Source organism: Takifugu rubripes, chromosome 7 (assembly GCF_901000725.2).
Source record: "Takifugu rubripes chromosome 7, fTakRub1.2, whole genome shotgun sequence".
Lineage (NCBI taxonomy): Eukaryota > Metazoa > Chordata > Actinopteri > Tetraodontiformes > Tetraodontidae > Takifugu > Takifugu rubripes.
In genome coordinates this window covers 2,868,740-2,894,794 of record NC_042291.1, presented here as the reverse complement: position 1 = coordinate 2,894,794, position 26,055 = coordinate 2,868,740, and the positions used below count along the sequence as shown (strand labels likewise).

The following is a 26,055-nucleotide window of genomic DNA, read 5'->3' as shown; positions in this document are numbered from 1 at the left end:
GGTGAAAGCCGGTGACTGAAAAAGGCGCACGGATGGAGCTTCAGGTCCTCTCCGCTCCTTTGTGACAGGACGGCCCCGACTCCCACATCTGAAGTGTCCACCTCCACCACAAACTGCCGACTGGGGTCGGGGTGAGTGAGGATGGGCGACGACGAAAACAGGCCTTTCAGCCTGTTGAACGTGGCTTCGGCTTCGGGAGTTCAGCGGAAGCTCTGTAATGTGGAGGTGAGTCTGGTGAGCGGGGCGGCCACCTTGCTGTAGTCGTGGATGAAGCGGCGGTAGAAGTTGGCGAAGCCCAGGAACTGTTGCAACTGTCTATGGGAGGAAGGAGTTGACCACTAAATTACTGCCTTCACCTTGGCCGGATCCGGCGAAAGCTGTCCCCGCACCACCACGAACCCCAGGAAGGAAATGGAGGAGGTGTGGAACTCGCACTTCTCGACCTTAACAAAAAGCCGGATCTCCAGGAGCCGTTAGAGAACAAGCCGGACATGCTAGACGTGCTCCTCCTCTGACTCAGAAAAGATCAATATGTCATCCAGGTAAACAAAAATGAACTTATTCAGCATGTCCCAGAGCACGTCATTGATTAGGGACTGAAACACAGCGGGGGTGTTGTAAAGTCCGAAGGGCATCACGAGGTATTCGAAATGTCCCAACGGGGCATTGAAAGCCGTCTTCCACTCATCCCCTTCTCGAATCCGCACCAGATGGTACGCACTGCGAAGATCCAGCTTGGGAAAAACCTGGGCCCAGTGGAGAGGGGCGAAGGCTGCGTCGAGGAGGGGCAGTGGATACTTGTTCCTAATAACAATCTCATTCAATGCCCGATAGTCGATGCAGGGGCGCAGCATATCATCTTTCTTTTGTACAAACCCAACTGGAGAGAAGGAGGGCCAAATCAGACCGGATGCTAGGGACTCCCCTATATAGTTCTTCATCGCCTCTCATTCCACCCTGGAGAGGTTGTATAGCCGGCTTGACGGTAAGGTGGCCCCGGGGAGGAGATCAATGGCACAGTCATACGGGTGATGGGGTGGAAGGGAGAGTGCACGCTGCTTGCAGAAAACCTCACCTAGGTCATGGTACTCCTTCGGGACCTGGGGCAGGTCTGGGATCTCCTGGGTGGGAACCGAGGCCCCTGACAAGGGGGTGACCACCAAACGAAGACAGTTGGTGTGGCAGGCCACACTCCAGCTCACCAGTCTCCCGGTCGACCAGTCGAACTGAGGGTTGTGTCGGGCTAGCCACGGAGCCCCGAAGACTCCTGGGGATGAGGAGGACCAGATGAGGAAGAAACTGATTTGTTCACGATGAGACGACGAGGGTGATAGTCTGGGTCCGTTGCGTTATCCTGGCCAGAACCTCCCCGTCAAGACCCAGAATGGTCTTCGTTTCAGGCAGCGTGTCGACGGGAAGGCAGGCCTGCTGGGCCAGGTCCTGGCTGATGAAGTTGTCATTCATGCCCGAGTCCACCAGGAAAGCCCTAGACACAGTCTCATGCCCCCAAATGAGCGTGCTAGACAGGGTTAGACGGGCCAGAGGTGAGCAGGATGAGGAACCGCTCGCCAACACTCCTGCCGGTGTTGACGAGCTTAATCTCCGTGAGGAGCTGGTCGTGCTGGCCCAGCAACCTTCCCAGAGCCTCCAACATACAGCACACTGCGTCCTGATCCGCCGGGTCCATACTGGTTGGAGTGTGATGTTATGGTCGGTTGTACCAGGACCCGAAAGCAGGCAACACGTAGTGGAGGATGGTGTCTGAGAAACACCTTTATTGAAGGTTAACAAGAACAGTTTGATCCAAGAGAGGCATAGAGACCTCAACAGAGTCCAAACACAAGTCCACAAAGAAAAACTCACCACAATAGTCTAAAAACGAGAACTCAGGGTTTCGCAAGGGAACAAAACACTCCAACGCTGGTAAACGGGAGTTCACTCTTTAAATAAGAGGCTAGATTGCCGATAGAAAGCAGGTGCGTCAGCCTGCGGCACCAGCTGCGGCTGGAGAATGGCTCCACCACGCCCCCTGCAGGAAGAAACCCGCAACGAAGCTCCCAGAAGCTGGGAACCCAACAGTTTTCTCACTTTTCGTTTCTACATTTTTTTTTAAATCAACCCCAAAAAACAACAAACTTGTTTTATTGTTTGTTGAAATATCGGTTTGACTGGTTCTGTACATATCTACATATATAAATATATGAACATAGAATATAAATATATAGTATGAATAAATTTAAGTGAAGACTAACTTTGGTCTGTTGTTTTTGTTCACATTGTACAGTTAATGTCTGACCTTCTCTCCACCCATATGAGCACACATGTAAATAGAAATGACCTTAAAGATGTAAACAGATATGGATATGTCTCCACCTTCACAGGTCAGTGAACACCTCGGTTTGAATGAAGCAAAACAAATGCAAACTAGCGTTAGCATGAGGGGGTGATGGACACTTTAAATTGCTGTTACAAACACTGTTTCTCTTGCTGCTTTCTTTGGGATCAGCTAGGATTTTTTTTTGGTCTTAATATGAACATTTTAGCCATTGTTTTCTTTTTAGCTCTTTTCTTGAAATAAGCTTTTAAAAAGGTAAATTCTTTTCCAAACTTTACATATAAAAACCAACGTCATCTCCTTAGTTCATGGCCGCCAAGTACACAGGTGGAGCCACGACGTCGGAGCACCTGTTGGCGTTTGTGAGTATTTTTCTTTTGTAGTTAAATTAGTAATTAAGGTAAAAGACTGCAATGTTTTTCACATTTTGCTATAATAAAGCTTATTCTGGAGCTCCAAGCTGTGAAACATGGCAGCTCGTCAACACTGGGTTTTTCAAAAATGGAGGCAGGAGGTGTTCACGCTGAGTGGTGATCAGAATATTAACAAAAACCTGGGATTAATAGTTGCACACTTTAGAACAAGAGACTAAAAGATCTTTTTTTGCTCTTTGTTCTCTTTCTTTGTATTTATTCTTAAAGAATCTATCTTAAATTTGGGAGCTTGTGTGTATTATTGACCTCGGTCCTTCTCGCTCTGCAGTGGCCCTTTAATATGGATCGTTGTGTGATTCTGATGCTCTTCACGTCAGGTAGGAACCAGAACATTATTATTGTGTATTCTTGACCAACACTGAGCCTAAAAAGACACAAATACCCACATATGACAGGTCCAACAGATCTCCAATTACCCAGCCACTAAACCATTAAACCACTGGGATTTTTTTTGTTACACTCCTAAATTTTTGCTGTTGGACATTCTTGGAGAAAGCTGTTTTTGGGTTTCACTTTTCTGCACCTGCTGCGTTTGTCCTTTTCTCTCCTCAGGCTTCGGCTTCAGCTGCGGCTCTCACCTCTCGCTGAGAACATATCACATCATTACCAAAGGTCTGACTTGGGAAGGTGCTCAGCAATACTGCAGGGAGAATTTCCAAGACCTGGCGACCTTTGAAAGCATGGACGACGTCAACAGCATTACAGAGCTGTATGACTGGTCCTGGATTGGACTGCACGAATACTCCAAATCCTGGAAAACCATGAGCAAGGACATCAACTCCTGGAGATGGTCGCTGACCGGGGAGGGGAGCCGGACTGGGTACTACAAATGGAGGGACTCTGAACCAGATAACCACATGCTGATGGAACATTGTGTCGGCATGAAGCCTGGCGGGTATTGGTTCGACGACTCCTGCCAGAGGGAGAAGAGATTTGTCTGTTACGATGGTAAGAAAATGATAATCAAATCATGAAAAGTTCACTTTCCCCCTGAAACTTTGCCCTCATTTACGGGGGTTAACGAATGGCTGTTATGTTGCAGTGGTGGAGGGAAAGAACGCCTACGTGCACGTCTCAGAAGTGAGATCCTGGTATTCTGCTCTGACGTACTGCAGGCAACACCACATCGGCTTCCCGGTGATAGAAAACAGTGATCAACAGAAACTGGTCCATTCTGCCATCCCGTCATATAGCGACGCTCCCATTTGGCTCGGGCTGTACAGAGTACCCTGGGTCTGGTCTGACGGAAGCCAAAGCTCCTACAGAAATTGGAGCAGCTCCAAATCTGAAAATTACAAGGATGAAAAGTTTTGCGTATCTGCCAAGTCTAATTCTGAATGGTCTGACTTCAACTGTAGCTCTGATCGCCCGTTCATCTGCCAACAAGGTGACTCAGAGAGCAGGTGGACTTGCTTTGGGTTTGGTTGGTGGAACCCGGCCGACTGATCCGTGGGTTTGTGGTTAAGTTTCAGAATTGACGACGCTGGTCAGCTTGAGGATGGAGAGCTCGGCGGACTTATCCGACTCAACCATCAACCAGCAGCTCCTGCACCAGGTAAAGCGACTTCTGTGCTTTTTTGATTTGAATTGATCGTTTCCCTCTTCAGCTGGGAGCAGCGTTGCTACGTCTGGGATGGACGAACGTCCATCTGCAGTGGAAAAGTGGGCCCAGCCAGCAGCAGAGCCTCACATCCCCTGAATACTCCCCCTCATGCTGAAGCTCACGGGCTCTTGGATAACAGGATGAGGGGGACGCCACCGGAGCGTCGACAGCGTCTGAACGGGATCCATCTGATGATGCTTTTCAAGTGTAAATGAACTGAAATGTGATCATTTACTGTGTTGGCTGTTGTGACTCCTGCTGTCCTTTCTCCTCTTCATCCCCTTTTAGTTTGCTCTTAGTTTGCCTTTGATCAACAGATGTTTTGATCCTTGCCTGGATTTTCTTTAAAGCTGTTGTCTGATCTAGTGTCACTGCAAGTTTCATGAATCCTCAGACAGACAGATCCATGCACTTCTATCCTTGTGGGGACACTCGTATACATAATACATTCCCCAGCTCTTTACCCTGACCTTGACCCCCAATGTTTTCATTCACTGACTGACTTTTTCCATTGAGGACGCCTCCATCTGTCCCTCTACGAACGTGTGCGACTCACTGCTAATGCAAGGCTGTACCTCATGTAAGCAAGCGGATGTCCCCGATGCCTCGGAAAGGTCTCCTTTGCTGTGCGGAGTGTTGTTATTTAGCGTTCGGTGTGTCCGTGTCGGATGTCTCCACACTGACTGGGGGAGTTTCCGGGGGAATCCACGTGTACCTTTTTTCCCGGCGCCACTCCTTTTGCTCGTTATCCCCGGCAGAAGCGAGTGAAGCTCAAACCGCAGCTCGAGTTTCGGCATGTATCTGCGTTATTAGCGTGTAAAGGCGGAGGCGTCGGGGTGTTTTTGTTATGGTCGGTTGTACCAGGACCCGAAAGCAGGCAACACGCAGTGGAGGATGGAGTCCAAGAGACGCCTTTATTGAAGGTTAACAAGAACAGTTTGATCCAAGAGAGGCGTAGAGACCTCAACAGAGTCCAAAGTCCACGAAGAACAACTCACCACAATAGTCTAGTAACAAGAAGTCAGGGTTTCGCGAAGGGAACAAAACACTCCAACGCTGGCAAACGGGAGTTCACTCTTTAAATAAGAGGCTAGAATGACGATAGACCGCAGGAGCGTCAGCCTTCAGCACTAGCTGCAGCTGGAGAATGGCTCCACCATGCCCCCTGAAGGAAGAAACCCACAACGAAGCTCCCAGAAGCTGGGAACCCAACACTTACCACCCCCCACGGGAGCCTCCGGGTGTCCTTCCAGGCTTGTCTGGGTGGGCGCGGTAGAAGTTGTGGAGGAGGCTGTTGTCCAGGATGAACCGGCAGGGAACGCATGATCGCTCCTCTGGACCATACCCCTCCCTGTCGACCAGGAACTGGAAACCACGACCTCGTCGGCTGACGTCCAGGATACTCCAGACTGTATAGGCAGGCCCTCCATCCACAATGCGGGGAGGGGGTGGAGGTTTGGACGGGGGAACCAGATCTGACTCCGCGACTGGCTTCACTTTGGAGACATGGAAGGTGGGGTCTATCTTAAACGCTGGAGGAAGCTTCAGACAGACGGCTGCGGGGTTCACCATCCGCTCCACCTCAAAGGGCCCCACAAAGCAAGGAGCCAGCTTCTGGAACTCGACCTGGAGTGGGAGGTCCTTGGTGGACAACCAGACCTTCTGACCTGGCTGATAGGAAGGAGCTGGCGTCCGGTGTCGATTTGCTTGTCGTTGCGAGCGACGAGAGGTCTGCAGGAGTGCTGCGCACTGCCTCCACACCCTCCTGCAACGGCGCATGTTGGCCTGCACCGAAGGTACTGCAACTTTGTCCTCCTGGACCTCAAATAACGGAGGCTGGTATCCCAGGCAAGCCATGAAGGGGGACAGACCAGTGGATGCAGAGACCAAGGAATTGTGGGCGTACCCCACCCACGGCAGGTAGGTGCTCTAGGAAGACGGGTTTTGAACCGCCACAAACCTCAGGGCCTCCAGGCTGTGGTTGGTTCTCTCTGCCTGCCCGTTGGCCTGTGGGTGGTACCCCGACGTAAGGCTGATTGACGCTCCCAGTGCAGAACAGAAAGCCCTCCAAACCTGTGAGCAGAACTGTAGGCCACGGTCAGACACAATGTCCTTAGGAAACCCGTGGAACCGGAAAACGTGCTTAACTAGGAGCTCCCCGGTCTCTGCTGCTGACGGAAGTTTAGGTAGGGGAATGAAGTGGGCCGACTTGGAGAAATGATCGATCACGGTGAGAACGACCTGATGACCCTCGGAAGGGGGAAGGCCAGTGACAAAGTCCACTGCAATGTGCAACCACGGCTGCCGAGGAATCCCCAGGGGCTGGAGGAGTCCTGCCGGCGGCTGATGGGATGCCTTCCACCTAGCACACACGGGGCAGGCAGCAATGTATTCTCTGGTGTCCCGGGCCATGGAGGGCCACCAGAATCACTGCTGGAGGTACTGTAATGAGCGGCTGATCCCCGGGTGGCAGGTCAATCTCGAGGCGTGGGCCCAGCGTGGGCCCAGGACCTCCGAACGCATCGCCTCCGGGACGAACAGCCGGTTTGGTGGACCTCCACCCGGATCCGGGGCTTATTGCAGGGCCTCGCGAACTCTCTCCTCCACCTGCCAGGATGTGGCCCCCAGGATGCAGGAGAGGGTTAATATGGGGTCCGGGTCTGCCTCCACTGGCTCGGAGGCGAACTGGCGGGACAGGGCGTCAGACTTCTGGTTACGCAAGCCAGGGCGGTATGTTGGCGTGAACTGAAATCTTCCTAGGAACAGAGCCCATCGAGCCTGCCGGGAGTTGAACCTCTTGGCATTCCGGAGGTATGTGAGGTTCTTATGGTCGGTCCATACGATAAACGGTTGAGTGGCGCCCTCCAGCCAGTGCCTCCACTCCTGGAGCGCCAGGACCACGGCCAGGAGCTCCTTGTTTCCCACGTCGTAATTCCGCTCAGCGGGTGAAAGCCGGTGACTGAAAAAGGCGCACGGATGGAGCTTCAGGTCCTCTCCGCTCCTTTGTGACAGGACGGCCCCGACTCCCACATCTGAAGTGTCCACCTCCACCACAAACTGCCGACTGGGGTCGGGGTGAGTGAGGATGGGCGACGACGAAAACAGGCCTTTCAGCCTGTTGAACGTGGCTTCGGCTTCGGGAGTTCAGCGGAAGCTCTGTAATGTGGAGGTGAGTCTGGTGAGCGGGGCGGCCACCTTGCTGTAGTCGTGGATGAAGCGGCGGTAGAAGTTGGCGAAGCCCAGGAACTGTTGCAACTGTCTATGGGAGGAAGGAGTTGACCACTAAATTACTGCCTTCACCTTGGCCGGATCCGGCGAAAGCTGTCCCCGCACCACCACGAACCCCAGGAAGGAAATGGAGGAGGTGTGGAACTCGCACTTCTCGACCTTAACAAAAAGCCGGATCTCCAGGAGCCGTTAGAGAACAAGCCGGACATGCTAGACGTGCTCCTCCTCTGACTCAGAAAAGATCAATATGTCATCCAGGTAAACAAAAATGAACTTATTCAGCATGTCCCAGAGCACGTCATTGATTAGGGACTGAAACACAGCGGGGGTGTTGTAAAGTCCGAAGGGCATCACGAGGTATTCGAAATGTCCCAACGGGGCATTGAAAGCCGTCTTCCACTCATCCCCTTCTCGAATCCGCACCAGATGGTACGCACTGCGAAGATCCAGCTTGGGAAAAACCTGGGCCCAGTGGAGAGGGGCGAAGGCTGCGTCGAGGAGGGGCAGTGGATACTTGTTCCTAATAACAATCTCATTCAATGCCCGATAGTCGATGCAGGGGCGCAGCATATCATCTTTCTTTTGTACAAACCCAACTGGAGAGAAGGAGGGCCAAATCAGACCGGATGCTAGGGACTCCCCTATATAGTTCTTCATCGCCTCTCATTCCACCCTGGAGAGGTTGTATAGCCGGCTTGACGGTAAGGTGGCCCCGGGGAGGAGATCAATGGCACAGTCATACGGGTGATGGGGTGGAAGGGAGAGTGCACGCTGCTTGCAGAAAACCTCACCTAGGTCATGGTACTCCTTCGGGACCTGGGGCAGGTCTGGGATCTCCTGGGCGGGAACCGAGGCCCCTGACAAGGGGGTGACCACCAAACGAAGACAGTTGGTGTGGCAGGCCACACTCCAGCTCACCAGTCTCCCGGTCGACCAGTCGAACTGAGGGTTGTGTCGGGCTAGCCACGGAGCCCCGAAGACTCCTGGGGATGAGGAGGACCAGATGAGGAAGAAACTGATTTGTTCACGATGAGACGACGAGGGTGATAGTCTGGGTCCGTTGCGTTATCCTGGCCAGAACCTCCCCGTCGAGACCCAGAATGGTCTTCGTTTCAGGCAGCGTGTCGACGGGAAGGCAGGCCTGCTGGGCCAGGTCCTGGCTGATGAAGTTGTCATTCATGCCCGAGTCCACCAGGAAAGCCCTAGACACAGTCTCATGCCCCCAAATGAGCGTGCTAGACAGGGTTAGACGGGCCAGAGGTGAGCAGGATGAGGAACCGCTCGCCAACACTCCTGCCGGTGTTGACGAGCTTAATCTCCGTGAGGAGCTGGTCGTGCTGGCCCAGCAACCTTCCCAGAGCCTCCAACATACAGCACACTGCGTCCTGATCCGCCGGGTCCATACTGGTTGGAGTGTGATGTTATGGTCGGTTGTACCAGGACCCGAAAGCAGGCAACACGTAGTGGAGGATGGTGTCTGAGAAACACCTTTATTGAAGGTTAACAAGAACAGTTTGATCCAAGAGAGGCGTAGAGACCTCAACAGAGTCCAAACACAAGTCCACAAAGAAAAACTCACCACAATAGTCTAAAAACGAGAACTCAGGGTTTCGCAAGGGAACAAAACACTCCAACGCTGGTAAACGGGAGTTCACTCTTTAAATAAGAGGCTAGATTGCCGATAGAAAGCAGGTGCGTCAGCCTGCGGCACCAGCTGCGGCTGGAGAATGGCTCCACCACGCCCCCTGCAGGAAGAAACCCGCAACGAAGCTCCCAGAAGCTGGGAACCCAACAGTTTTCTCACTTTTCGTTTCTACATTTTTTTTAAAATCAACCCCAAAAAACAACAAACTTGTTTTATTGTTTGTTGAAATATCGGTTTGACTGGTTCTGTACATATCTACATATATAAATATATGAACATAGAATATAAATATATAGTATGAATAAATTTAAGTGAAGACTAACTTTGGTCTGTTGTTTTTGTTCACATTGTACAGTTAATGTCTGACCTTCTCTCCACCCATATGAGCACACATGTAAATAGAAATGACCTTAAAGATGTAAACAGATATGGATATGTCTCCACCTTCACAGGTCAGTGAACACCTCGGTTTGAATGAAGCAAAACAAATGCAAACTAGCGTTAGCATGAGGGGGTGATGGACACTTTAAATTGCTGTTACAAACACTGTTTCTCTTGCTGCTTTCTTTGGGATCAGCTAGGATTTTTTTTTGGTCTTAATATGAACATTTTAGCCATTGTTTTCTTTTTAGCTCTTTTCTTGAAATAAGCTTTTAAAAAGGTAAATTCTTTTCCAAACTTTACATATAAAAACCAACGTCATCTCCTTAGTTCATGGCCGCCAAGTACACAGGTGGAGCCACGACGTCGGAGCACCTGTTGGCGTTTGTGAGTATTTTTCTTTTGTAGTTAAATTAGTAATTAAGGTAAAAGACTGCAATGTTTTTCACATTTTGCTATAATAAAGCTTATTCTGGAGCTCCAAGCTGTGAAACATGGCAGCTCGTCAACACTGGGTTTTTCAAAAATGGAGGCAGGAGGTGTTCACGCTGAGTGGTGATCAGAATATTAACAAAAACCTGGGATTAATAGTTGCACACTTTAGAACAAGAGACTAAAAGATCTTTTTTTGCTCTTTGTTCTCTTTCTTTGTATTTATTCTTAAAGAATCTATCTTAAATTTGGGAGCTTGTGTGTATTATTGACCTCGGTCCTTCTCGCTCTGCAGTGGCCCTTTAATATGGATCGTTGTGTGATTCTGATGCTCTTCACGTCAGGTAGGAACCAGAACATTATTATTGTGTATTCTTGACCAACACTGAGCCTAAAAAGACACAAATACCCACATATGACAGGTCCAACAGATCTCCAATTACCCAGCCACTAAACCATTAAACCACTGGGATTTTTTTTGTTACACTCCTAAATTTTTGCTGTTGGACATTCTTGGAGAAAGCTGTTTTTGGGTTTCACTTTTCTGCACCTGCTGCGTTTGTCCTTCTCTCTCCTCAGGCTTCGGCTCCAGCTGCAGCTCTCACCTCTCGCTGAGAACATATCACATCATTACCAAAGGTCTGACTTGGGAAGGTGCTCAGCAATACTGCAGGGAGAATTTCCAAGACCTGGCGACCTTTGAAAGCATGGATGACGTCAACAGCATTACAGAGCTGTATGACTGGTCCTGGATTGGACTGCACGAATACTCCAAATCCTGGAAAACCATGAGCAAGGACATCAACTCCTGGAGATGGTCGCTGACCGGAGAGGGGAGCCGGACTGGGTACTACAAATGGAGGGACTCTGAACCAGATAACCACATGCTGATGGAACATTGTGTCGGCATGAAGCCTGGCGGGAATTGGTTCGACGACTCCTGCCAGAGGGAGAAGAGATTTGTCTGTTACGATGGTAAGAAAATGATAATCAAATCATGAAAAGTTCACTTTCCCCCTGAAACTTTGCCCTCATTTACGGGGGTTAACGAATGGCTGTTATGTTGCAGTGGTGGAGGGAAAGAACGCCTACGTGCACGTCTCAGAAGTGAGATCCTGGTATTCTGCTCTGACGTACTGCAGGCAACACCACATCGGCTTCCCGGTGATAGAAAACAGTGATCAACAGAAACTGGTCCATTCTGCCATCCCGTCATATAGCGACGCTCCCATTTGGCTCGGGCTGTACAGAGTACCCTGGGTCTGGTCTGACGGAAGCCAAAGCTCCTACAGAAATTGGAGCAGCTCCAAATCTGAAAATTACAAGGATGAAAAGTTATGCGTATCTGCCAAGTCTAATTCTGAATGGTCTGACTTCAACTGTAGCTCTGATCGCCCGTTCATCTGCCAACAAGGTGACTCAGAGAGCAGGTGGACTTGCTTTGGGTTTGGTTGGTGGAACCCGGCCGACTGATCCGTGGGTTTGTGGTTAAGTTTCAGAATTGACGACGCTGGTCAGCTTGAGGATGGAGAGCTCGGCGGACTTATCCGACTCAACCATCAACCAGCAGCTCCTGCACCAGGTAAAGCGACTTCTGTACTTCTGTTATTTCAACAGGTGTAAATTGATTGTTTCCCTCTTCAGCTGGGAGCAGCGTTGCTACGTCTGGGATGGACGAACGTCCATCTGCAGTGGAAAAGTGGGCCCAGCCAGCAGCAGAGCCTCACATCCCCTGAATACTCCCCCTCATGCTGAAGCTCACGGGCTCTTGGATAACAGGATGAGAGGGACGCCACCGGAGCGTCGACAGCGTCTGAACGGGCTCCATCTGATGATGCTTTTCAAGTGTAAATGAACCGAAATGTGATCATTTACTGTGTTGGCTGTTGTGACTCCTGCTGTCCTTTCTCCTCTTCATCCCCTTTTAGTTTGCTCTTAGTTTGCTCTTATTCACACGTGATCGTCGCTCCTGGTTCCACGTGATCGCCTTTGATCAACAGATGTTTTGATCGTTGCCTGGATTTTCTTTAAAGCTGTTGTTGTCTGATCTGGTGTCACTGCAAGTTTCATGAATCTCAGACAGACAGACAGACAGACAGACAGACAGACAGACAGACAGACAGACAGACAGACAGACAGACAGATAGATAGATAGATAGATAGATAGATAGATAGATAGATAGATAGATAGATAGATAGATACATAGATAGACAGACAGACAGACGTATCCATTCACTTCTATCCTTGTGAGGACCCTCATATACATATTACATTCCACAGCTCTTTACCCTGACTCCCTGACCTTCACCCCCCGACTCTGATCCTGACCTAAACTCTACTCGAACCTCAACCTTAAATCCAGGTCTTGATCCTCAAACAGCCCTTTGCTGTCGTGATGACCGGTCAAAATGTCCTCACCTCTCAAAAATGTCCTCTGTTCTTTGTTAGTAGAATGTGGATTTTGGTACTCAGTATGTAGCAAATACATGAACTCACACACTCACACACACATCGACAAAAGCAGGCCTTGTGTTCAGGGCTCAGGCAGTATTGCCACATGGATCAGGCTTAAGATCCATCCCTGGACAGCTTTGACACACGTCTTGTGTCCCTGCTGCAATAAAACGTCCCTCAGACATGTTGTGAGCTGCAGCACACTGACTGGAGAACTGACTTCAGGCCCAGTTGTTTGCTTTACCTAGAAGTGTAGTGACCTACATAGAGGAGCGTGTGTTATGTGGAGGCGGCCCCGGGCAGCGATAGGGCGACGGTGGCGGTTCCTCCCATCCACATGTTCCTGCTCCTCTTGCACACATTATATAAATACGTCACATGTTGCAGACAGGTGGCTGCTATGTAACCGCTTCCTGGCGGCTGAGTAATAAGATCTGGCCTGCGATGTTTGCACGCTGGTGATGTAGGGCAGCCAGGGCGGGCGAGGAAGGCTGAGGCTGAGCTCTTACATAACGCAGAGCAGCTCTCACGTGCACGGCTGCATGAGTCCAGTCAGTAGGACGCACAGAGACACGCTGACACTGTTACCACAGCAGGAGGATCAAGTCATTCACACCGCTCATTCCATCCATCTTGCAGAAACAACTATTTATACTTGATTCCATAATGCTGTTGCCATGGTGATATTGGATTCACATAGTCTATCCAAAGACGAGGGGAGCAATGAGGAAAAGTGTTACTGTCTCTACTACGTCATGGCAGCCTTTTAAACCCATTTCTGTGTGCAGATTATAGAATTAAGTGGATTTACCACCAGTTGTGTTGTCATACACATCTGCTTATTGACTTTATACCAAATCCACGTTTATTTACGCACGTTCTGGGCCAGTGAATAATTATCTTACAAATCTATACGACTTCCCCTCAGTGTCAGCATTATTGACGGTAGACACCAGGGTCAACCTGATACAGAAACGCTGAAAGTAAATAAAATCTAATATAAATACTGGGCTCAGTGAACACAACAGGCGTGAACAGAACAGAAACGGGATCCCGATGACGTCACACAGTGCAGGTATATAGTTGGAAACAAAGCAGCATCAGGTTTGTAATCCCATTTATTAATTGACACCCCCCACCACCACGCACACAGACACACAGACACAGACACAGACACAGACACAGACACAGACACAGACACAGACACAGACACACACACACACACACACACCCACGCACACGCACACACACACACACACCGCCACTCCTCCCCCTGTGTGTGTCAATGCTGGTTCCTACTTCCTCGTGTGGCGAATGTGTGGTACTGCAACGCAAATGGCTATTACTGTATCATACAGAAGAGATAAAAAGTTTGTTTCTAATTTGAAAAATGACAAAACTTTAATTAAGTATTAAATTTGGTAATTTTTCTGCTGTGATAAGATTAAGCAGGTAACTTAATTCTTCTTTCCTGATAGCTGGCTTACTGGACCTTTGTCCCATCTGCACATGGGATCTCTGGAGATCTGTCAGAGCCACTGGATTCTCAGTTGCCTCTGTTTAGGTTATTAGATCCTCTTCTCCTGAGGGTTCAGGTTGCGCTCTCAGGACGTGGGTTTCACTGCCAAATGTGAGAGACCTTGAACAGACAGGAGAGTGTCTACTTGGAGTTGACCTCAGGTGGACTTTAGTGAAGATACCTCTCAAATACGATCAAGGTCCTGGAGCTTAAGGTCCAGGGGCCTCTTAAAGTTCAGATTTGACTCATCTTATTCTGGAATGCTGGGTGTTGACATGTTGTGAGATCCACCCGAATCCAAACGGATCTCAAAATATCAAACAATGGCAATGGCGACAAATCCCGCAGAATCTGAACAAGTACAAGAGCAAGTACAGGCTCACAAGTACACTTTGTTTTTTAAATTAAAAATAAAATCCCTCAACTTCAGTATAGTTTTCACATGCGTTTGAGGAAGGTGCTGCTGTTTTAACTGAGCTCCACCTTTGGGTGAGTAGAAGAAGCCGGTGGAGGAGGGTGGGGGCCCTCAGACCTGCCAAATGACGGTTCAGGTGATGACCTGGGTCCTCAGGTGAAGCAGTTCAGGCGTGTCTGACAAAGGTTGTTATTATTAGCAGTATTGTTGGAAGGTATAGGTGGGGGAAACCTGTTGACCTGGATGTTTGGGTGTGTTCTGGCTGAGCACAATGCAGAAACCGTTGGGCTTCTTTGAATTTTTCACGTGCTGCAAAACACAAAAGGAAAATCTATTTGTGGAAAGAAGCTTGCAGACATTTGAAATTAGCTTTGGCAGCCAGATGGAATATTTCATCTCTCTCTCTCTCTCTCTCTCTCTCTCTCTCTCTCTCTCTCTCTCTCTCTCTCTCTCTCTCTCTCTCTCTCTCTCTCTCTCTCTTGGCACAACCGCAGCTGGACACGGATGTGCAATCAGACCAAAACAGCAGGCTCACAGCTCGTACATTTACACACGCACGTCTGACTATTTCTATCCTCAATCACATCAAGCCCAAAGACCAGGAACATTTGACGTACTCATGATTCTGGAGGAACTAAAGAAAAACAATTAGAAGAATGAGAACTCCAAAGTACAGCAAGCCCAAAGCAGAACAACTGGAAGAACTGAACGTCCATCTAAAAATAAAAACGAGCTTATTCTGCTCTCATAATCAGCATTCTTATTATAAAATATGTACTGCACTCATCATTTTAACACCAGATGTATTTCTGTGACTGTACTCTAATATGAGCTGAAAAGCCTTCAGCAAGCAGAGAGCCCTCAATTTTATTTGAGCAATTATTAATTATATCTATTTCCTTCCATGTGCTTTTGAATCTGCTAAATCATGTCTTTTTGTTGTAATGGTACAGTAAAATATTAATTCGCTTATAATCTTTCTGATTTAACTGCAATTTTGTAAAATTGATTATTGCACCCAGAGGGAGAAAAATACAAATATGTGACAGGTGTTTAGGAATTTAATGTTTTATTAATAAAAAGTCAAAACATAATTTGAACACATCCTTCAGAAAAATGTAGTTTCTTCGAGGCAGAAAAGCTTGACTAAAAGCACTCTGGAGCCTTTCAGAGGACTTGATATCTGATAGCTGCACGTTTTCTGACTGTTGATGCAACAGGCTGCAACACACAGGGTCATCTTACCAACTACTACACACACACAAAAACACACACACCCACACAGAAAGAGAGAGAGAAATGTGATCTGGATTGTACCAAACACATCTGAACACATGGCTGAAGTGGTGTGCATCTGAGCAGGGCCCAAAGATCCCTGAGATAAACCCTAAAAGCTGTTCTTCAGGTCATTTGATAACCTTGAGCAGGGGCTCCGTTACTTTTCCTGCCGGCTTAATTTAAGGCAGTTACATATGAAGTTTGTTTTCATTCTTTTACCTGTTGCTATCACGTTCTTACGTAAAAACTGGAAACAAAAAGAACTAACTGAAGATTTAACCAGCAGATACACACGAAAAACTACCGAATGTAAATCAGTGTCGCTGGAATATCGCGAGAACAGGCGGAAACAAAAAGTTATCGCGATGCTGCTGCGTCCCCACTTTGAAATTCACCAAATATCTACGCCAGTAATTTGGCGTAACCGTCTCGATCCTCGAGGGCGCTGCGAGCCTCAAACTGCGTAACTCAGCCCAATGTCGCGATTTTTTAAATCGTGACTTTCCTTTGTCAAACCCGGCTAATCTAAACATCTGTAGTGACGTTTCCCGGTGTTGTTGGAGACTTTTCTTCTGTTTCTGCCCTCAGCCAGCAGGGGGTGCTGCCGTGAGCTCCTCCCCCGTTTCAACGCGCTCATAGGCGGTCAGGCTCCCAGCAGCGTCCCGCTGTGTGAAATCCAAGGCGCACAGTCTGTCATCCTGTAGGCTCTAAAAATAATAATAATAAAAAGCCAGACTTATTATTTCGTTTCAATTTCAGTAGCATCAAAAACTATCATAGAAGCTTTGATGTTTAAGATCTCAATGAGTATCCAAGGTAGTTTTCTTTGTCAGCACGTCAGTTCAGAACTGAAGAAGCCTTCTGGATAGAAGGTGAAACGTCTTCAAAGAGAAGAAATACAGTCCAGTTGACAAAGAAAACTACCTTGGATAACTATGACCTGGATGATTAGAATCTACACAGACATATCTCAATGAGCAAAGGCCCGAGGTCCTCTTAAAGTCTGGCCTGTGGAGAGGCTGTAATTGAAAAGTAGCGAACCTTTGGCCAACGCTGGGCATTACAGGAGTGTTCATTAGTGTGCGCGGACCTCCGACGAAATCAATAAAAGAAAACCTAGGTAAGATATTGGAAAGAGAAGACACGGTCATGTTTTCCTCAATCCCAGTCGTGGTATGTCCCACTGTGCGGTAGTGTAGCATCTAGAATAGTATCCCACCCTCTGCTAAAACGAATAAAGGACGGCCAAATATATAACGCGGGGATATAACGTGCGGTCATTAATTGCTGATGTGTAATTATACAAAGCATTAGCAGGTTGACCTAATTCAACGGCAAAAATCAACCACAAACAGAATTAACATGTTAAAAGTTTACATGCAATTCAAGACACATTTGAGGTTGGTTTCTTTTCCCTAATTTTTGTCTCTCCCGCATGAATCTTCTTGCCAATACAATAACCCGCAAATCGATGATTATGCAAATATGACGATGACGTCACGCAGCGCCGCCCGGACAGCCAATCAGGGCACAGCTTGTTGAGGAGTTGGCAACGGCGCGTTCGGAGGCGGCAGAAAGTGTCAGCGCTATGGGTAAGACTGCTGCTCCTATATTCTCGTCGATTTTTTTCCTCCACCGAGCGGTCTCGTAATCTTTAATCGGCCACGGTTTGTCTCGTGTTATTAGACGACGGAACATTTGTGGTTTGCCGCTGTTGGGCTTGTGCAGTTGTCTGAGCAACCAACGCCCAGTCGTCCGCCTCCACTTTGAGGGCTAGCTAGTTAGCTCGTTAGCTGTTAGCTTGAGCTCTGGTATGAAGCTGCGTGAGCTAACCGGAATGTCATTTCCTGTCTTTAGCTATTTTAGTGTGTCACTTGCGGGGTGACACGGTAATCGTCGTTAAGTTCCATTTGTAAAGGACGTTGTGTTTTTAAAGGGTCTTCGAATACCAGCAGTGCAACTAAAGGGACACTTTATTGTTGTGTTGGGTGAAATAGCTCGGGTTCACGCTGTCTCGTTTAGCCCCGAGTAGACGCGAAATATCATCTTATTGTGCGGTGGAATGCTCCTTAAACATAGTTTGTGCTCAGCCCCCATCGTGGACAGGGCTAAACCCCGCAGAAATATCCTCCTGCAGAGTTTTATTTCGAATGCTGAAATCAATCGGTAAAGTGGGTCAACCACCACCACATCAATTGCGTTGTTAAAATGGTCGACTGCATCCATGTGTGTGATCAATACAGCCATTAAAGCCACATAACGTGAGAATTTAGATTAGGCATGCAAGTCAAGAGGACGCTTCCCGTTAGGGTATAAAGAGGTTAGTGGTGCCATGTAATCTGGATTAAAGCGGATCTCAGAGGGTATGTTTTGACTCTCAGGTCGATGTCTGCAGCCTGACCTGTAACTTCAGTCCCAATAGTGGACGTGGTGGAGTTTATTTCACCTGGAATGAGCAGAATGGCGTGTGGAGGAAACCATTTTGAACCGTGCACAGAGTGTTTTATCATTCTTTCAGCTGCCACCACTTCCGCTGTGAGAGGTGACAGTCAGGAAACAGACGGTCCTGGTGAAATAGCAGCTCAGCTTCAGCCGTAAGGATGGAGGCCCACATTCAGGCCCATCTGATCCATAACTAATCAAATAGGCACCTTAGGGAGTCAGGATGGGTGAAGGTTGAATATAGAACAGGTGCTCGTCTGCTTTTGTTTGTGGGGTGGTAATAAATATGGGCCACCATGTCAGAAATGTTCTTTCACTGGTGTGTGTGTGTGTGTGTGTGTGTTTGATTGATTGCCAGACATTGATTCTCAGTTGCTTTTTTTTTTTTTTTTCCTTTTTTTTTCCGGCCCTGAAAATACTGGCTGTCACGATCATCCTGCACCAACCTCCATGAAACAGCTGTAAGTATTCAGAAATCACCCGGCGTGGGATTCATTTTAGATCTGATAAATCAGCAGAGCGTTTGTGCCTGTGAACTGTAAAAGCATCAAATCAAAATAGAATACAAGTCACCCGTGAAATGAAGTGTTTAGTAAATCAGGATGGGCTCTATTTCCAACTGTAATTAGGCTTCAGATTTAGAGGCTTGTTGATCTACTAAACCAAAAAGCATGAAAAGTTTAGGTCTGATTCAGGTGCGAAAGAATCTATTTCTCTGTGGGTTTGATGTGTTGTTTTTTTTCCCTCTCCCGCAGCAGCAAAAGAATCTGGAGGGATATGTTGGCTTTGGAAACCTCCCCAACCAAGTGTACAGGAAGTCTGTGAAGAGGGGGTTTGAGTTCACCCTCATGGTTGTTGGTAAGAGCTTGAGGCTTTGTTCTCACACTTGCTTTAAAGCAATCATTGAGGTTGTGTTTATTACACCAGAAGGTTTTCCTGTATGTATGTGTGTGTGTGTGTGTGTGTGTGTGTGTGTGTGTGTGTGCGTGTGTGGGATGATTGTGCAGACAGCTCCAGGCTTTGTGCTATTAACTGCTGATTTGGAGAGAAGGAGAACATTACTGCCCTGTGATTTCAATTAGTCTTGAGCCGTTTCAGAAGATTTACTTGAGGCAGCAGCAAATGAATTGAAAATGCAAACGGCCCCTTGAAATGCTTGGTTGTGATGTTTGACAACTGGCCAAGACCCTCTTTGACAGATCAGTCCCTATTTGGAAGGAAAATGTGTCCTCGGGTCATAATCGTTTCCTGTGGCGGGGCCAGCAGAATTTCTACCCAGCATGCATCTAAGAATGTATCCTCTGGTGCATTCGGCGCCTCATTTTTGTTGATTTTGGGCATTCTTGTGCGAGATTTCAGCTGGTGTGTAGCTTTGTTCTGAGAGCATTCAGAAATGTCCTCTAAGTTTGGTCTTTTTAAGAGAAAAGCTTTCATTAAATTAAGTTCAGAAAAGCAGCAGGGGGGTTTTTGGGAGTTGTTGAATGTGGCCCTTGTTTTCAATTTTTACAATTTCCATATTCTGGGGATAAAAGCAGCAAAGCAGCAGCTCTGCTGGGCTCTGCAGAGCCGTGAGCCCACAGGAATGTATAGATTTTCACATCTGTCGGGGACTTCATCTATTAACCCTTCCTCATCCTCACCTCGGCACTCTTCTGTTGTGCTAGTGGGGTTGGGAGAATGTTGAATGGACTTGTGACAGTCAGCCAAGGCCGTGAGCCTCGCTGCTCATTTCCACTCGTGATTGTTCTCATTGAGTTTGGAAATGTGAGAACAATGACCAAGCCTTCCGGAACGCTCCGCAGCACATGACGAGAACCATTGTCTCCGCTCCGGCTGTTCAGCCCAATCCAAACTAATTTATGAATGACTTTCTCAGTAAAAGGCTAATTGTGTATACATAGTTTGCTTTTGGTTTGATGTGAACGTTGTCAAATGTTCAAGACTTTAGTCCAGGACTACAGATACAGAGATTAGCCAGATGACGCTCACTATGTCTGAAGTGCTGATTTGTCTTTTATGTTTCTTTTTTTCCAGGAGAATCAGGGCTGGGCAAGTCCACCTTGATCAACTCTCTGTTCCTAACAGACCTGTACTCACCAGAGTTCCCTGGACCTTCCCACCGGATCAAAAAGACTGTTCAGGTACGTTCAGGACTCCACTAGCGCTCAGGTCAGATCATTTTATTACTGTGCTTAAAATGAGGCCAGTAAAGGCGGATTACTGAAAGTACTCTGAGACTGTCTGTTACAGCTCACTTTGTGGCTCCAAGGTCATTTCCTTGTTCTTAAACAGACATTTTCTTCCTTGATTTTCTTTTCTTCCCTGAGCAGCAAGCGTAGCATACATGGCGCTAGCATGGGGTGGTCCGTGTTACAGCGTTTTATGTGGATATAAGGGAGTTGACGCTGATGCTAACACACGAGCACTTTGTCATTCGGTTCCTGTCTCAGGTGGAGCAGTCCAAAGTTTTGGTGAAGGAGGGAGGCGTCCAGCTGCTGCTCACAATTGTCGACACTCCAGGGTTTGGTGATGCTGTTGACAACAGCAACTGGTAAAGAGAACCAAGACCTTAGCTCAACGCGTTGCGGTCCTCTGAGTTCTAACCCTTAACTGCTGTTGTTTGTGTAATGCAGCTGGCAGCCTGTCATTGACCACATAGACAGCAAGTTTGAAGACTACCTGAACTCAGAGTCCCGGGTGAACAGACGCCAGATGCCCGACAGCAGAATTCACTGCTGTCTGTACTTCATTGCTCCTTCAGGACACGGGTAAGTCCAAACTCCAAATGAGCCCTGCTACCATTAACATACCCCTATTGGCCCCGTAGGGCAGACTTTTCTGGCTAAAGATGCAGGCACAGTCATGTCGTGCCACTCATACCTTAACGGCCATCAGCATATGCGTGATATTGATATGTTTTCTCTCTACTTCCTCCTTTGAGGCGCCATCTGATCACGAGAGACTAAGATAAGACTTTTAAAACATACTGGAGGAATGTAGATTTCAGTAGGATGGAGCTCAGCCTTAACTACTTTCCTTTAAAACCTCTTCATCTGAGTTGGATAGAGTTGAATCAGTTCAGGATCTTTAGGTTTATTTATTTTAATGTATTTAGGAATGCTTTTTTTTATATAATCATTCTTTCAATAATGGTGGGATAGTTTTTTCTTTTAATGTTTTTCCGTAATACTTGGCTACAGGGATGGTGAGGAGGACGGATCCATTAAAGAACTGCTCAGGGTTAGACAGACTAAAATAACACGGCAGCCATTCTAAAACACACATTCGCTCCCGTCTCCACACAGATTGAAGCCATTGGATGTGGAGTTCATGAAACGGTTGCATGAGAAAGTTAATGTCATCCCGCTGATCGCCAAAGCAGATACCCTCACCCAGAGGAATGTCAACAGTTCAAGAAGCAGGTCAGTAGTTTCCCTGGCTCGACGCTGCCTGCCGGAGCTGCGCACAGAAAAGGCCCGCTTTCTGCGCTTCATAACACGAACCCGTTACCGCTGTTAAAAAATAGCCCCCCCCTGCCTCGGCAGCCGAGATGCTGCGTCCCATCTGTGCAGAACCCTTAAAGACGCTCTCTTTTGCCAGATCATGCGAGAAATTCAAGAGCACAAAATCAAGATCTACGAATTCCCCGAGACGGGTGATGAAGAGGAGAACAGGCTAGTGAAGAAGATAAAGGTACCGACCCCCCCCCCCCCCCCCCCCCCCCCCCCCCCCCCCCCCCCCCCCCCCCCCCCCCCCCCCCCCCCCCCGCCTCACCTTTATGATGCGCACTCATCAAGTCAGTCCTGCTTCAATATAAAACTTTTTCTTTCCCAAGGACAAGCTGCCACTGGCTGTAGTGGGAAGCAACACCATTATTGAAGTGAACAACAAGAAAGTCAGAGTAGGCAGTACCCCTGGGGGTCGCAGAAAGGTACTGGAACCATCGACTTTAGCAGAAACATGTGCAATATATGTAGTGACACCATAATGATATGAATTACTCTCCATTGTAGTGAAAACAGTGACCACTGTGACTTCACCATCCTCAGGGACATGCTCATCAGGTCCGAAGCACTTGAACGGTCAATCCCAGCACCGTTGTGCCGCCCCAAACCTAACGTCATTTATTTGTGTCTCCAGAACTCACATGCAAGACCTGAAGGATTGTGACAAACAAACGTCCACTATGAAAACTACCGCAGCAGGAAGCTCGCTGCGGTCACCTACAACGGCGTGGACAACAACAGAGCTAAAGGTCCAATGTCCACCAAGTAAGTCCTGACAGACTCCCGCACAGAGAGCAGTCGCATAGAAGACGGGCGTATCGAGGCCTCCGCCGCTCCGTTCACACATGAAGCGCGGAGCAGCATGCAGCTACTCTACGTGCTCAGCCGGTCCAGACCCGAGCCGTTTTATGGGGCCAAGCTCCTGTGACGTGACACGCTTCGACTATCAAAGCTGCCACTCGCAGTAGCGCTGGGGCCAAAGTGGTGATAGTTGAATCCTTAATTAGGTTAGGTTTGCAGGTGTCCTGGATGAGAATGTGACGGAGTCGTACTGCGCTCAGCCGTGCCGCGGTGCAGAGGAAGGAGCTGGGCGTCCCGCTGTGGCCACGGCTTCAGATTATGTGTCACCGTTTAGGAACACTTTCATTCAGGGAGCTCCTTTGTCGTCCATTTTGATGCCTCTAATAAGTGTGGATGCTTCAACGTTTCCTGTTAATGAGTAATCGCTAACTCGCTGGGCAAACGTCGGAGCGACACACATCCCACAGGCTCTCGCGCTCCACTAACACACAGCTGAGTAGCGTGACCGTTGGCTTCATTCATTCACTCATTCACTCATTCATTCGACTGTTTGTGGAAACGTTTTGCTTAATCACACATTTCAGTGCATGCCCTCATTACTGCATGTTGTCTGTGCGCCTGTGATTTTGTTTGTTTCTGTTTTTTTAGAATTGACACAGTTGACGGAATGTAAGTGGTTTTTAAACTTACTTCTCAGATCCTTATTCCGTCCCCTTCCTCCGCACTCTCGTTTTCGTTGATCTCTCACCCCTCGCTGTTGATTTGGTCTCCTGGATTCCTGCTGTTCTTACATGTTTTCAGGATGTGTAAGTGGAAAATGGTCACTTTAATGTAGCTGAGAGAACAGTTGCTGGTGTTTTATTGTAGTTCTCCCCCAAACATCTGTAAAGAAATTCTTCTCTGCAACTTGATCTGCAGCTGCAGCTGCTGCTGTTTGTCACAGCTGGTGTCGGAGACCTGACCATGCAGCTCAAGTGCTTCAGTCCTGGGGGACCCTGGGGGACCAGACTTGGTCCAGTTACCCTGGAGAACTTTGACAAACATGTCATCTGAAATCAGATGGATTTAAGTATTTAGCCCCAATTCTGTAGTGAATTATTCACGATAACTGTGCAAGTATCCACCAGTAACTCGGCTAAATGGCTGCGCAGAATCAAAAATGGTTCTCGATCTCTCCGGAGAGCTGAAATATGATGACGGTAAAATTCCTGATTAGGTACAAACCAGAATCACAGGGAGCCTCTCATGTGTCAGGTCTCTGTTCACACTGCACCAGAGCATCAGTCGGCTTCACTAATATTTAACCCAGCAGCTCCGCTTCACCTGCTCCTTTCATTTAGATCCTACTGGTTGGTCCCTGTTGACTTCTCTGTCACCCTTTATGGAGCCCCCCCTGCCCCAATTCTACCCCCACTGCTGTGGTGCTTCTATAAAAGGGGGCTTGTGATGTGATGTAGTGCTGGTGTAAACTGTGTCCAGGAGTCCTTTGGCCCAGATGGAGGAAGAAAGACGGGAGCACGTGAATAAGATGAAGAAGATGGAGATGGAGATGGAACAGGTGTTTGAAATGAAAGTCAAGGAAAGGTGCAGAAGCTGAAGGACTCTGAGGCTGAGGTGAGCGACACCAAACACATGGAATGGACATCACTTCATAATGTCATGCTAACTAAGTGTTAGCTACCATACTTGGAAATGAAAGGTCACGTGATGCCAGTTGCACGTCCGTCGACTCCAGAGGGTCTCCTGTAGTCTGATGTGTTCCACTGTCCTGCTTGTCTCTCCCTGTAGCTTCAGAGACGCCATGAGCAGATGAAGAGAACTTGGAAGCCCAGCAACAAAGAGCTGGAGGAAAAAGAGGCGCGTATTTGAGGAGGAGAGAGCAAACTTGGGAGGCCCAGCAGCGCATGGAACAGCAGAAACTTGAAGCCTCCAGGTAGATGCTTCACAGTGACACCATGTTGTGGATACGCGAACAACATCATGTGGGTTTCGAGCAGCAAACATGTCAGCTTTTTGTGAGGTTAAACGGGACCCGAGAGAATCATGACAGGTCCACCTTTAATGGTGACCCATAATGTGGAACAAGTCCCATCTTTTAGAGGGGGGAAATTAAGAGCTAAAGTACTGTGGTTGCACAGATCAGTGGTGATCTGAAGAGCTGGGATTTCTCTCATTACAAGCTGCTCTTCTAATAAACTATAATGTATTTTGGTGCTCTTGAAGGAAGAATTGAATCTTTGCAGGGTTGGTTGCAGGATCAGCAGGTGGTAAATGTCCTTAGAAATGAGTGCAGATGATTGGTTGTGTGGATGTATTGAGACCGATGTTACAGCTTCTCTCTTTCCCTCCTTCAGGACTCTGGAGAAAAAACAAAAGAAAGGCAAAATCTTTAAGAGACAGTCGGCAGCAGCACCGCAGCTCAATTAATTGTTTGCCAACTTCAGGACACAACTTTTATGGCACTGACATCACCCTCCTCCTCCTCCTCCCTCCTCCTGCTCCTCGCCCCTTTTCAAACCGCTCCTGTGCGCCTGCTTCAGCCGCTGAAGGAGGGCACAGAGAGGAGTACGAGGAGATGGATGGTGGCCTTCATGTTCTACAGAAACCCCACAACGGAGCCCCCTGGCTGCCTCCTAATTGAAGAATGTGTCTTCCCTTGATCAGAGCAAAGATAAACCTCTTTTACAAAGGCCAAACGCATTCTTATGATTCTAGTTATTATTGGTTGTTACTGTTGCATACTGTAAGGACTCCCACTTCCTGCTCTTTTTCGTTCATCCTAAGGGTTTGTTTTTAATGTACACAGTTTTCCAGAGCAGAAGTCCTCCCATGAGTCATATCTGTGTACAATCAAGTTGTGGTGACTTATGTTTACAGCAAAGCTTCCAAAATATAACCTGATCTTTAGTTATGTATTAAAGTATTGTTTTTGTGCATCTGGTAAAACTATTAACCCTCAAAGAAAATACAGAAAACAAGACAACACGTGCCATTTTTTAGATATTTTTAAAATGGCTAAACCCCTCTGAAATTTACTGCTTTCCTCTTGTGTTTAGCTATTTGCACTAGCCTTGGACCATCATTTATAACGTCATAAGTGTTAGTGTTTATTTTTATATACTGAGCCAGCTTAAGTCCTAACTTTTGTACGTTTGAAAATTCAGCGCCTGCTGTCGGGGCAACTTTTCACATATATAACGATCCCCGGTGCTTAAAAATATACTCTGGCAGCAATAGTTCAGTCAGTGGAACCAGCAGCAAACGAAGAGGCAACAAACACAATTTTGCTTTGGCCATATATTCCATTTCTGTATTTTTTGTATTGTACAAAGTTACCTAATAAACCAGTGATCATACTGAGACGAGGGTGGTTTATTGCGCAAGCGCCTGTGTTCAGGTACCAGGCTCACTCGCTCCTGCAGTTCTAATATTCGCCGCTAGTGGCGCCGAGGGCCCAGTGTCCTGATACCGACCTGACCGGAAGAGATGATCCACCAGAACCCCCCAGAAGCCAGTCTGAGTGGGGGATAAAGTTATTCGGGTTGCTGTGGAGATAAGAAGTCGTGTTTGTGTGACCAAAC

At 47.9% G+C, this 26,055-nt stretch overlaps 3 protein-coding genes across 3 annotated transcripts; all 3 read left to right on the top strand.

Moving 5' to 3' along the window:
• Nucleotides 1-3,317: 3,317 nt before the first annotated feature.
• On the top strand, nucleotides 3,318-4,672 carry LOC115250341 (macrophage mannose receptor 1-like; the record flags this gene model as incomplete). Its single annotated transcript, XM_029838510.1, has 4 exons — nucleotides 3,318-3,717; nucleotides 3,812-4,156; nucleotides 4,236-4,324; nucleotides 4,377-4,672. Coding segments are annotated over 4 exons (945 nt in total), but the record flags the coding sequence as incomplete, so codon positions are not given.
• A 4,782-nt stretch (nucleotides 4,673-9,454) lies between these two features.
• LOC115250541 (macrophage mannose receptor 1-like) lies at nucleotides 9,455-12,130 on the top strand. Its single transcript, XM_029839438.1, has 7 exons — nucleotides 9,455-9,697; nucleotides 9,957-10,013; nucleotides 10,354-10,402; nucleotides 10,638-11,033; nucleotides 11,128-11,472; nucleotides 11,552-11,640; nucleotides 11,703-12,130. The coding sequence occupies exons 1-7, from the start codon at nucleotides 9,674-9,676 to the stop codon at nucleotides 11,811-11,813; spliced, it is 1,071 nt and encodes a 356-aa protein (XP_029695298.1). The 5' UTR covers nucleotides 9,455-9,673; the 3' UTR covers nucleotides 11,814-12,130.
• A 5,100-nt stretch (nucleotides 12,131-17,230) lies between these two features.
• septin7b (septin 7b) lies at nucleotides 17,231-25,834 on the top strand. Its single transcript, XM_029838276.1, is given in 21 exon segments — nucleotides 17,231-17,317; nucleotides 17,519-17,520; nucleotides 18,923-19,025; nucleotides 20,202-20,308; nucleotides 20,618-20,718; nucleotides 20,801-20,935; nucleotides 21,473-21,555; nucleotides 21,558-21,589; nucleotides 21,768-21,860; nucleotides 22,003-22,066; nucleotides 22,069-22,087; nucleotides 22,181-22,231; nucleotides 22,308-22,335; nucleotides 22,338-22,438; nucleotides 23,123-23,143; nucleotides 23,954-24,051; nucleotides 24,054-24,088; nucleotides 24,263-24,325; nucleotides 24,327-24,356; nucleotides 24,358-24,407; nucleotides 24,829-25,834. Coding segments are annotated over 21 exon segments (1,293 nt in total). The 5' UTR covers nucleotides 17,231-17,313; the 3' UTR covers nucleotides 24,902-25,834.
• The last annotated feature ends 221 nt before the right edge of the window (nucleotides 25,835-26,055 follow it).

Excerpts from the sequence above, each read along its gene's own strand:
- LOC115250541 (XM_029839438.1), top strand. The coding sequence starts at position 9,674 with ATGGATATGTCTCCACCTTCACAG. Across the intron at positions 10,014-10,353 it reads CGGAGCACCTGTTGGCGTTT|TGGCCCTTTAATATGGATCG; the intron begins GTGAGTATTTTT and ends CTCGCTCTGCAG. Across the intron at positions 11,034-11,127 it reads GAGATTTGTCTGTTACGATG|TGGTGGAGGGAAAGAACGCC; the intron begins GTAAGAAAATGA and ends GTTATGTTGCAG.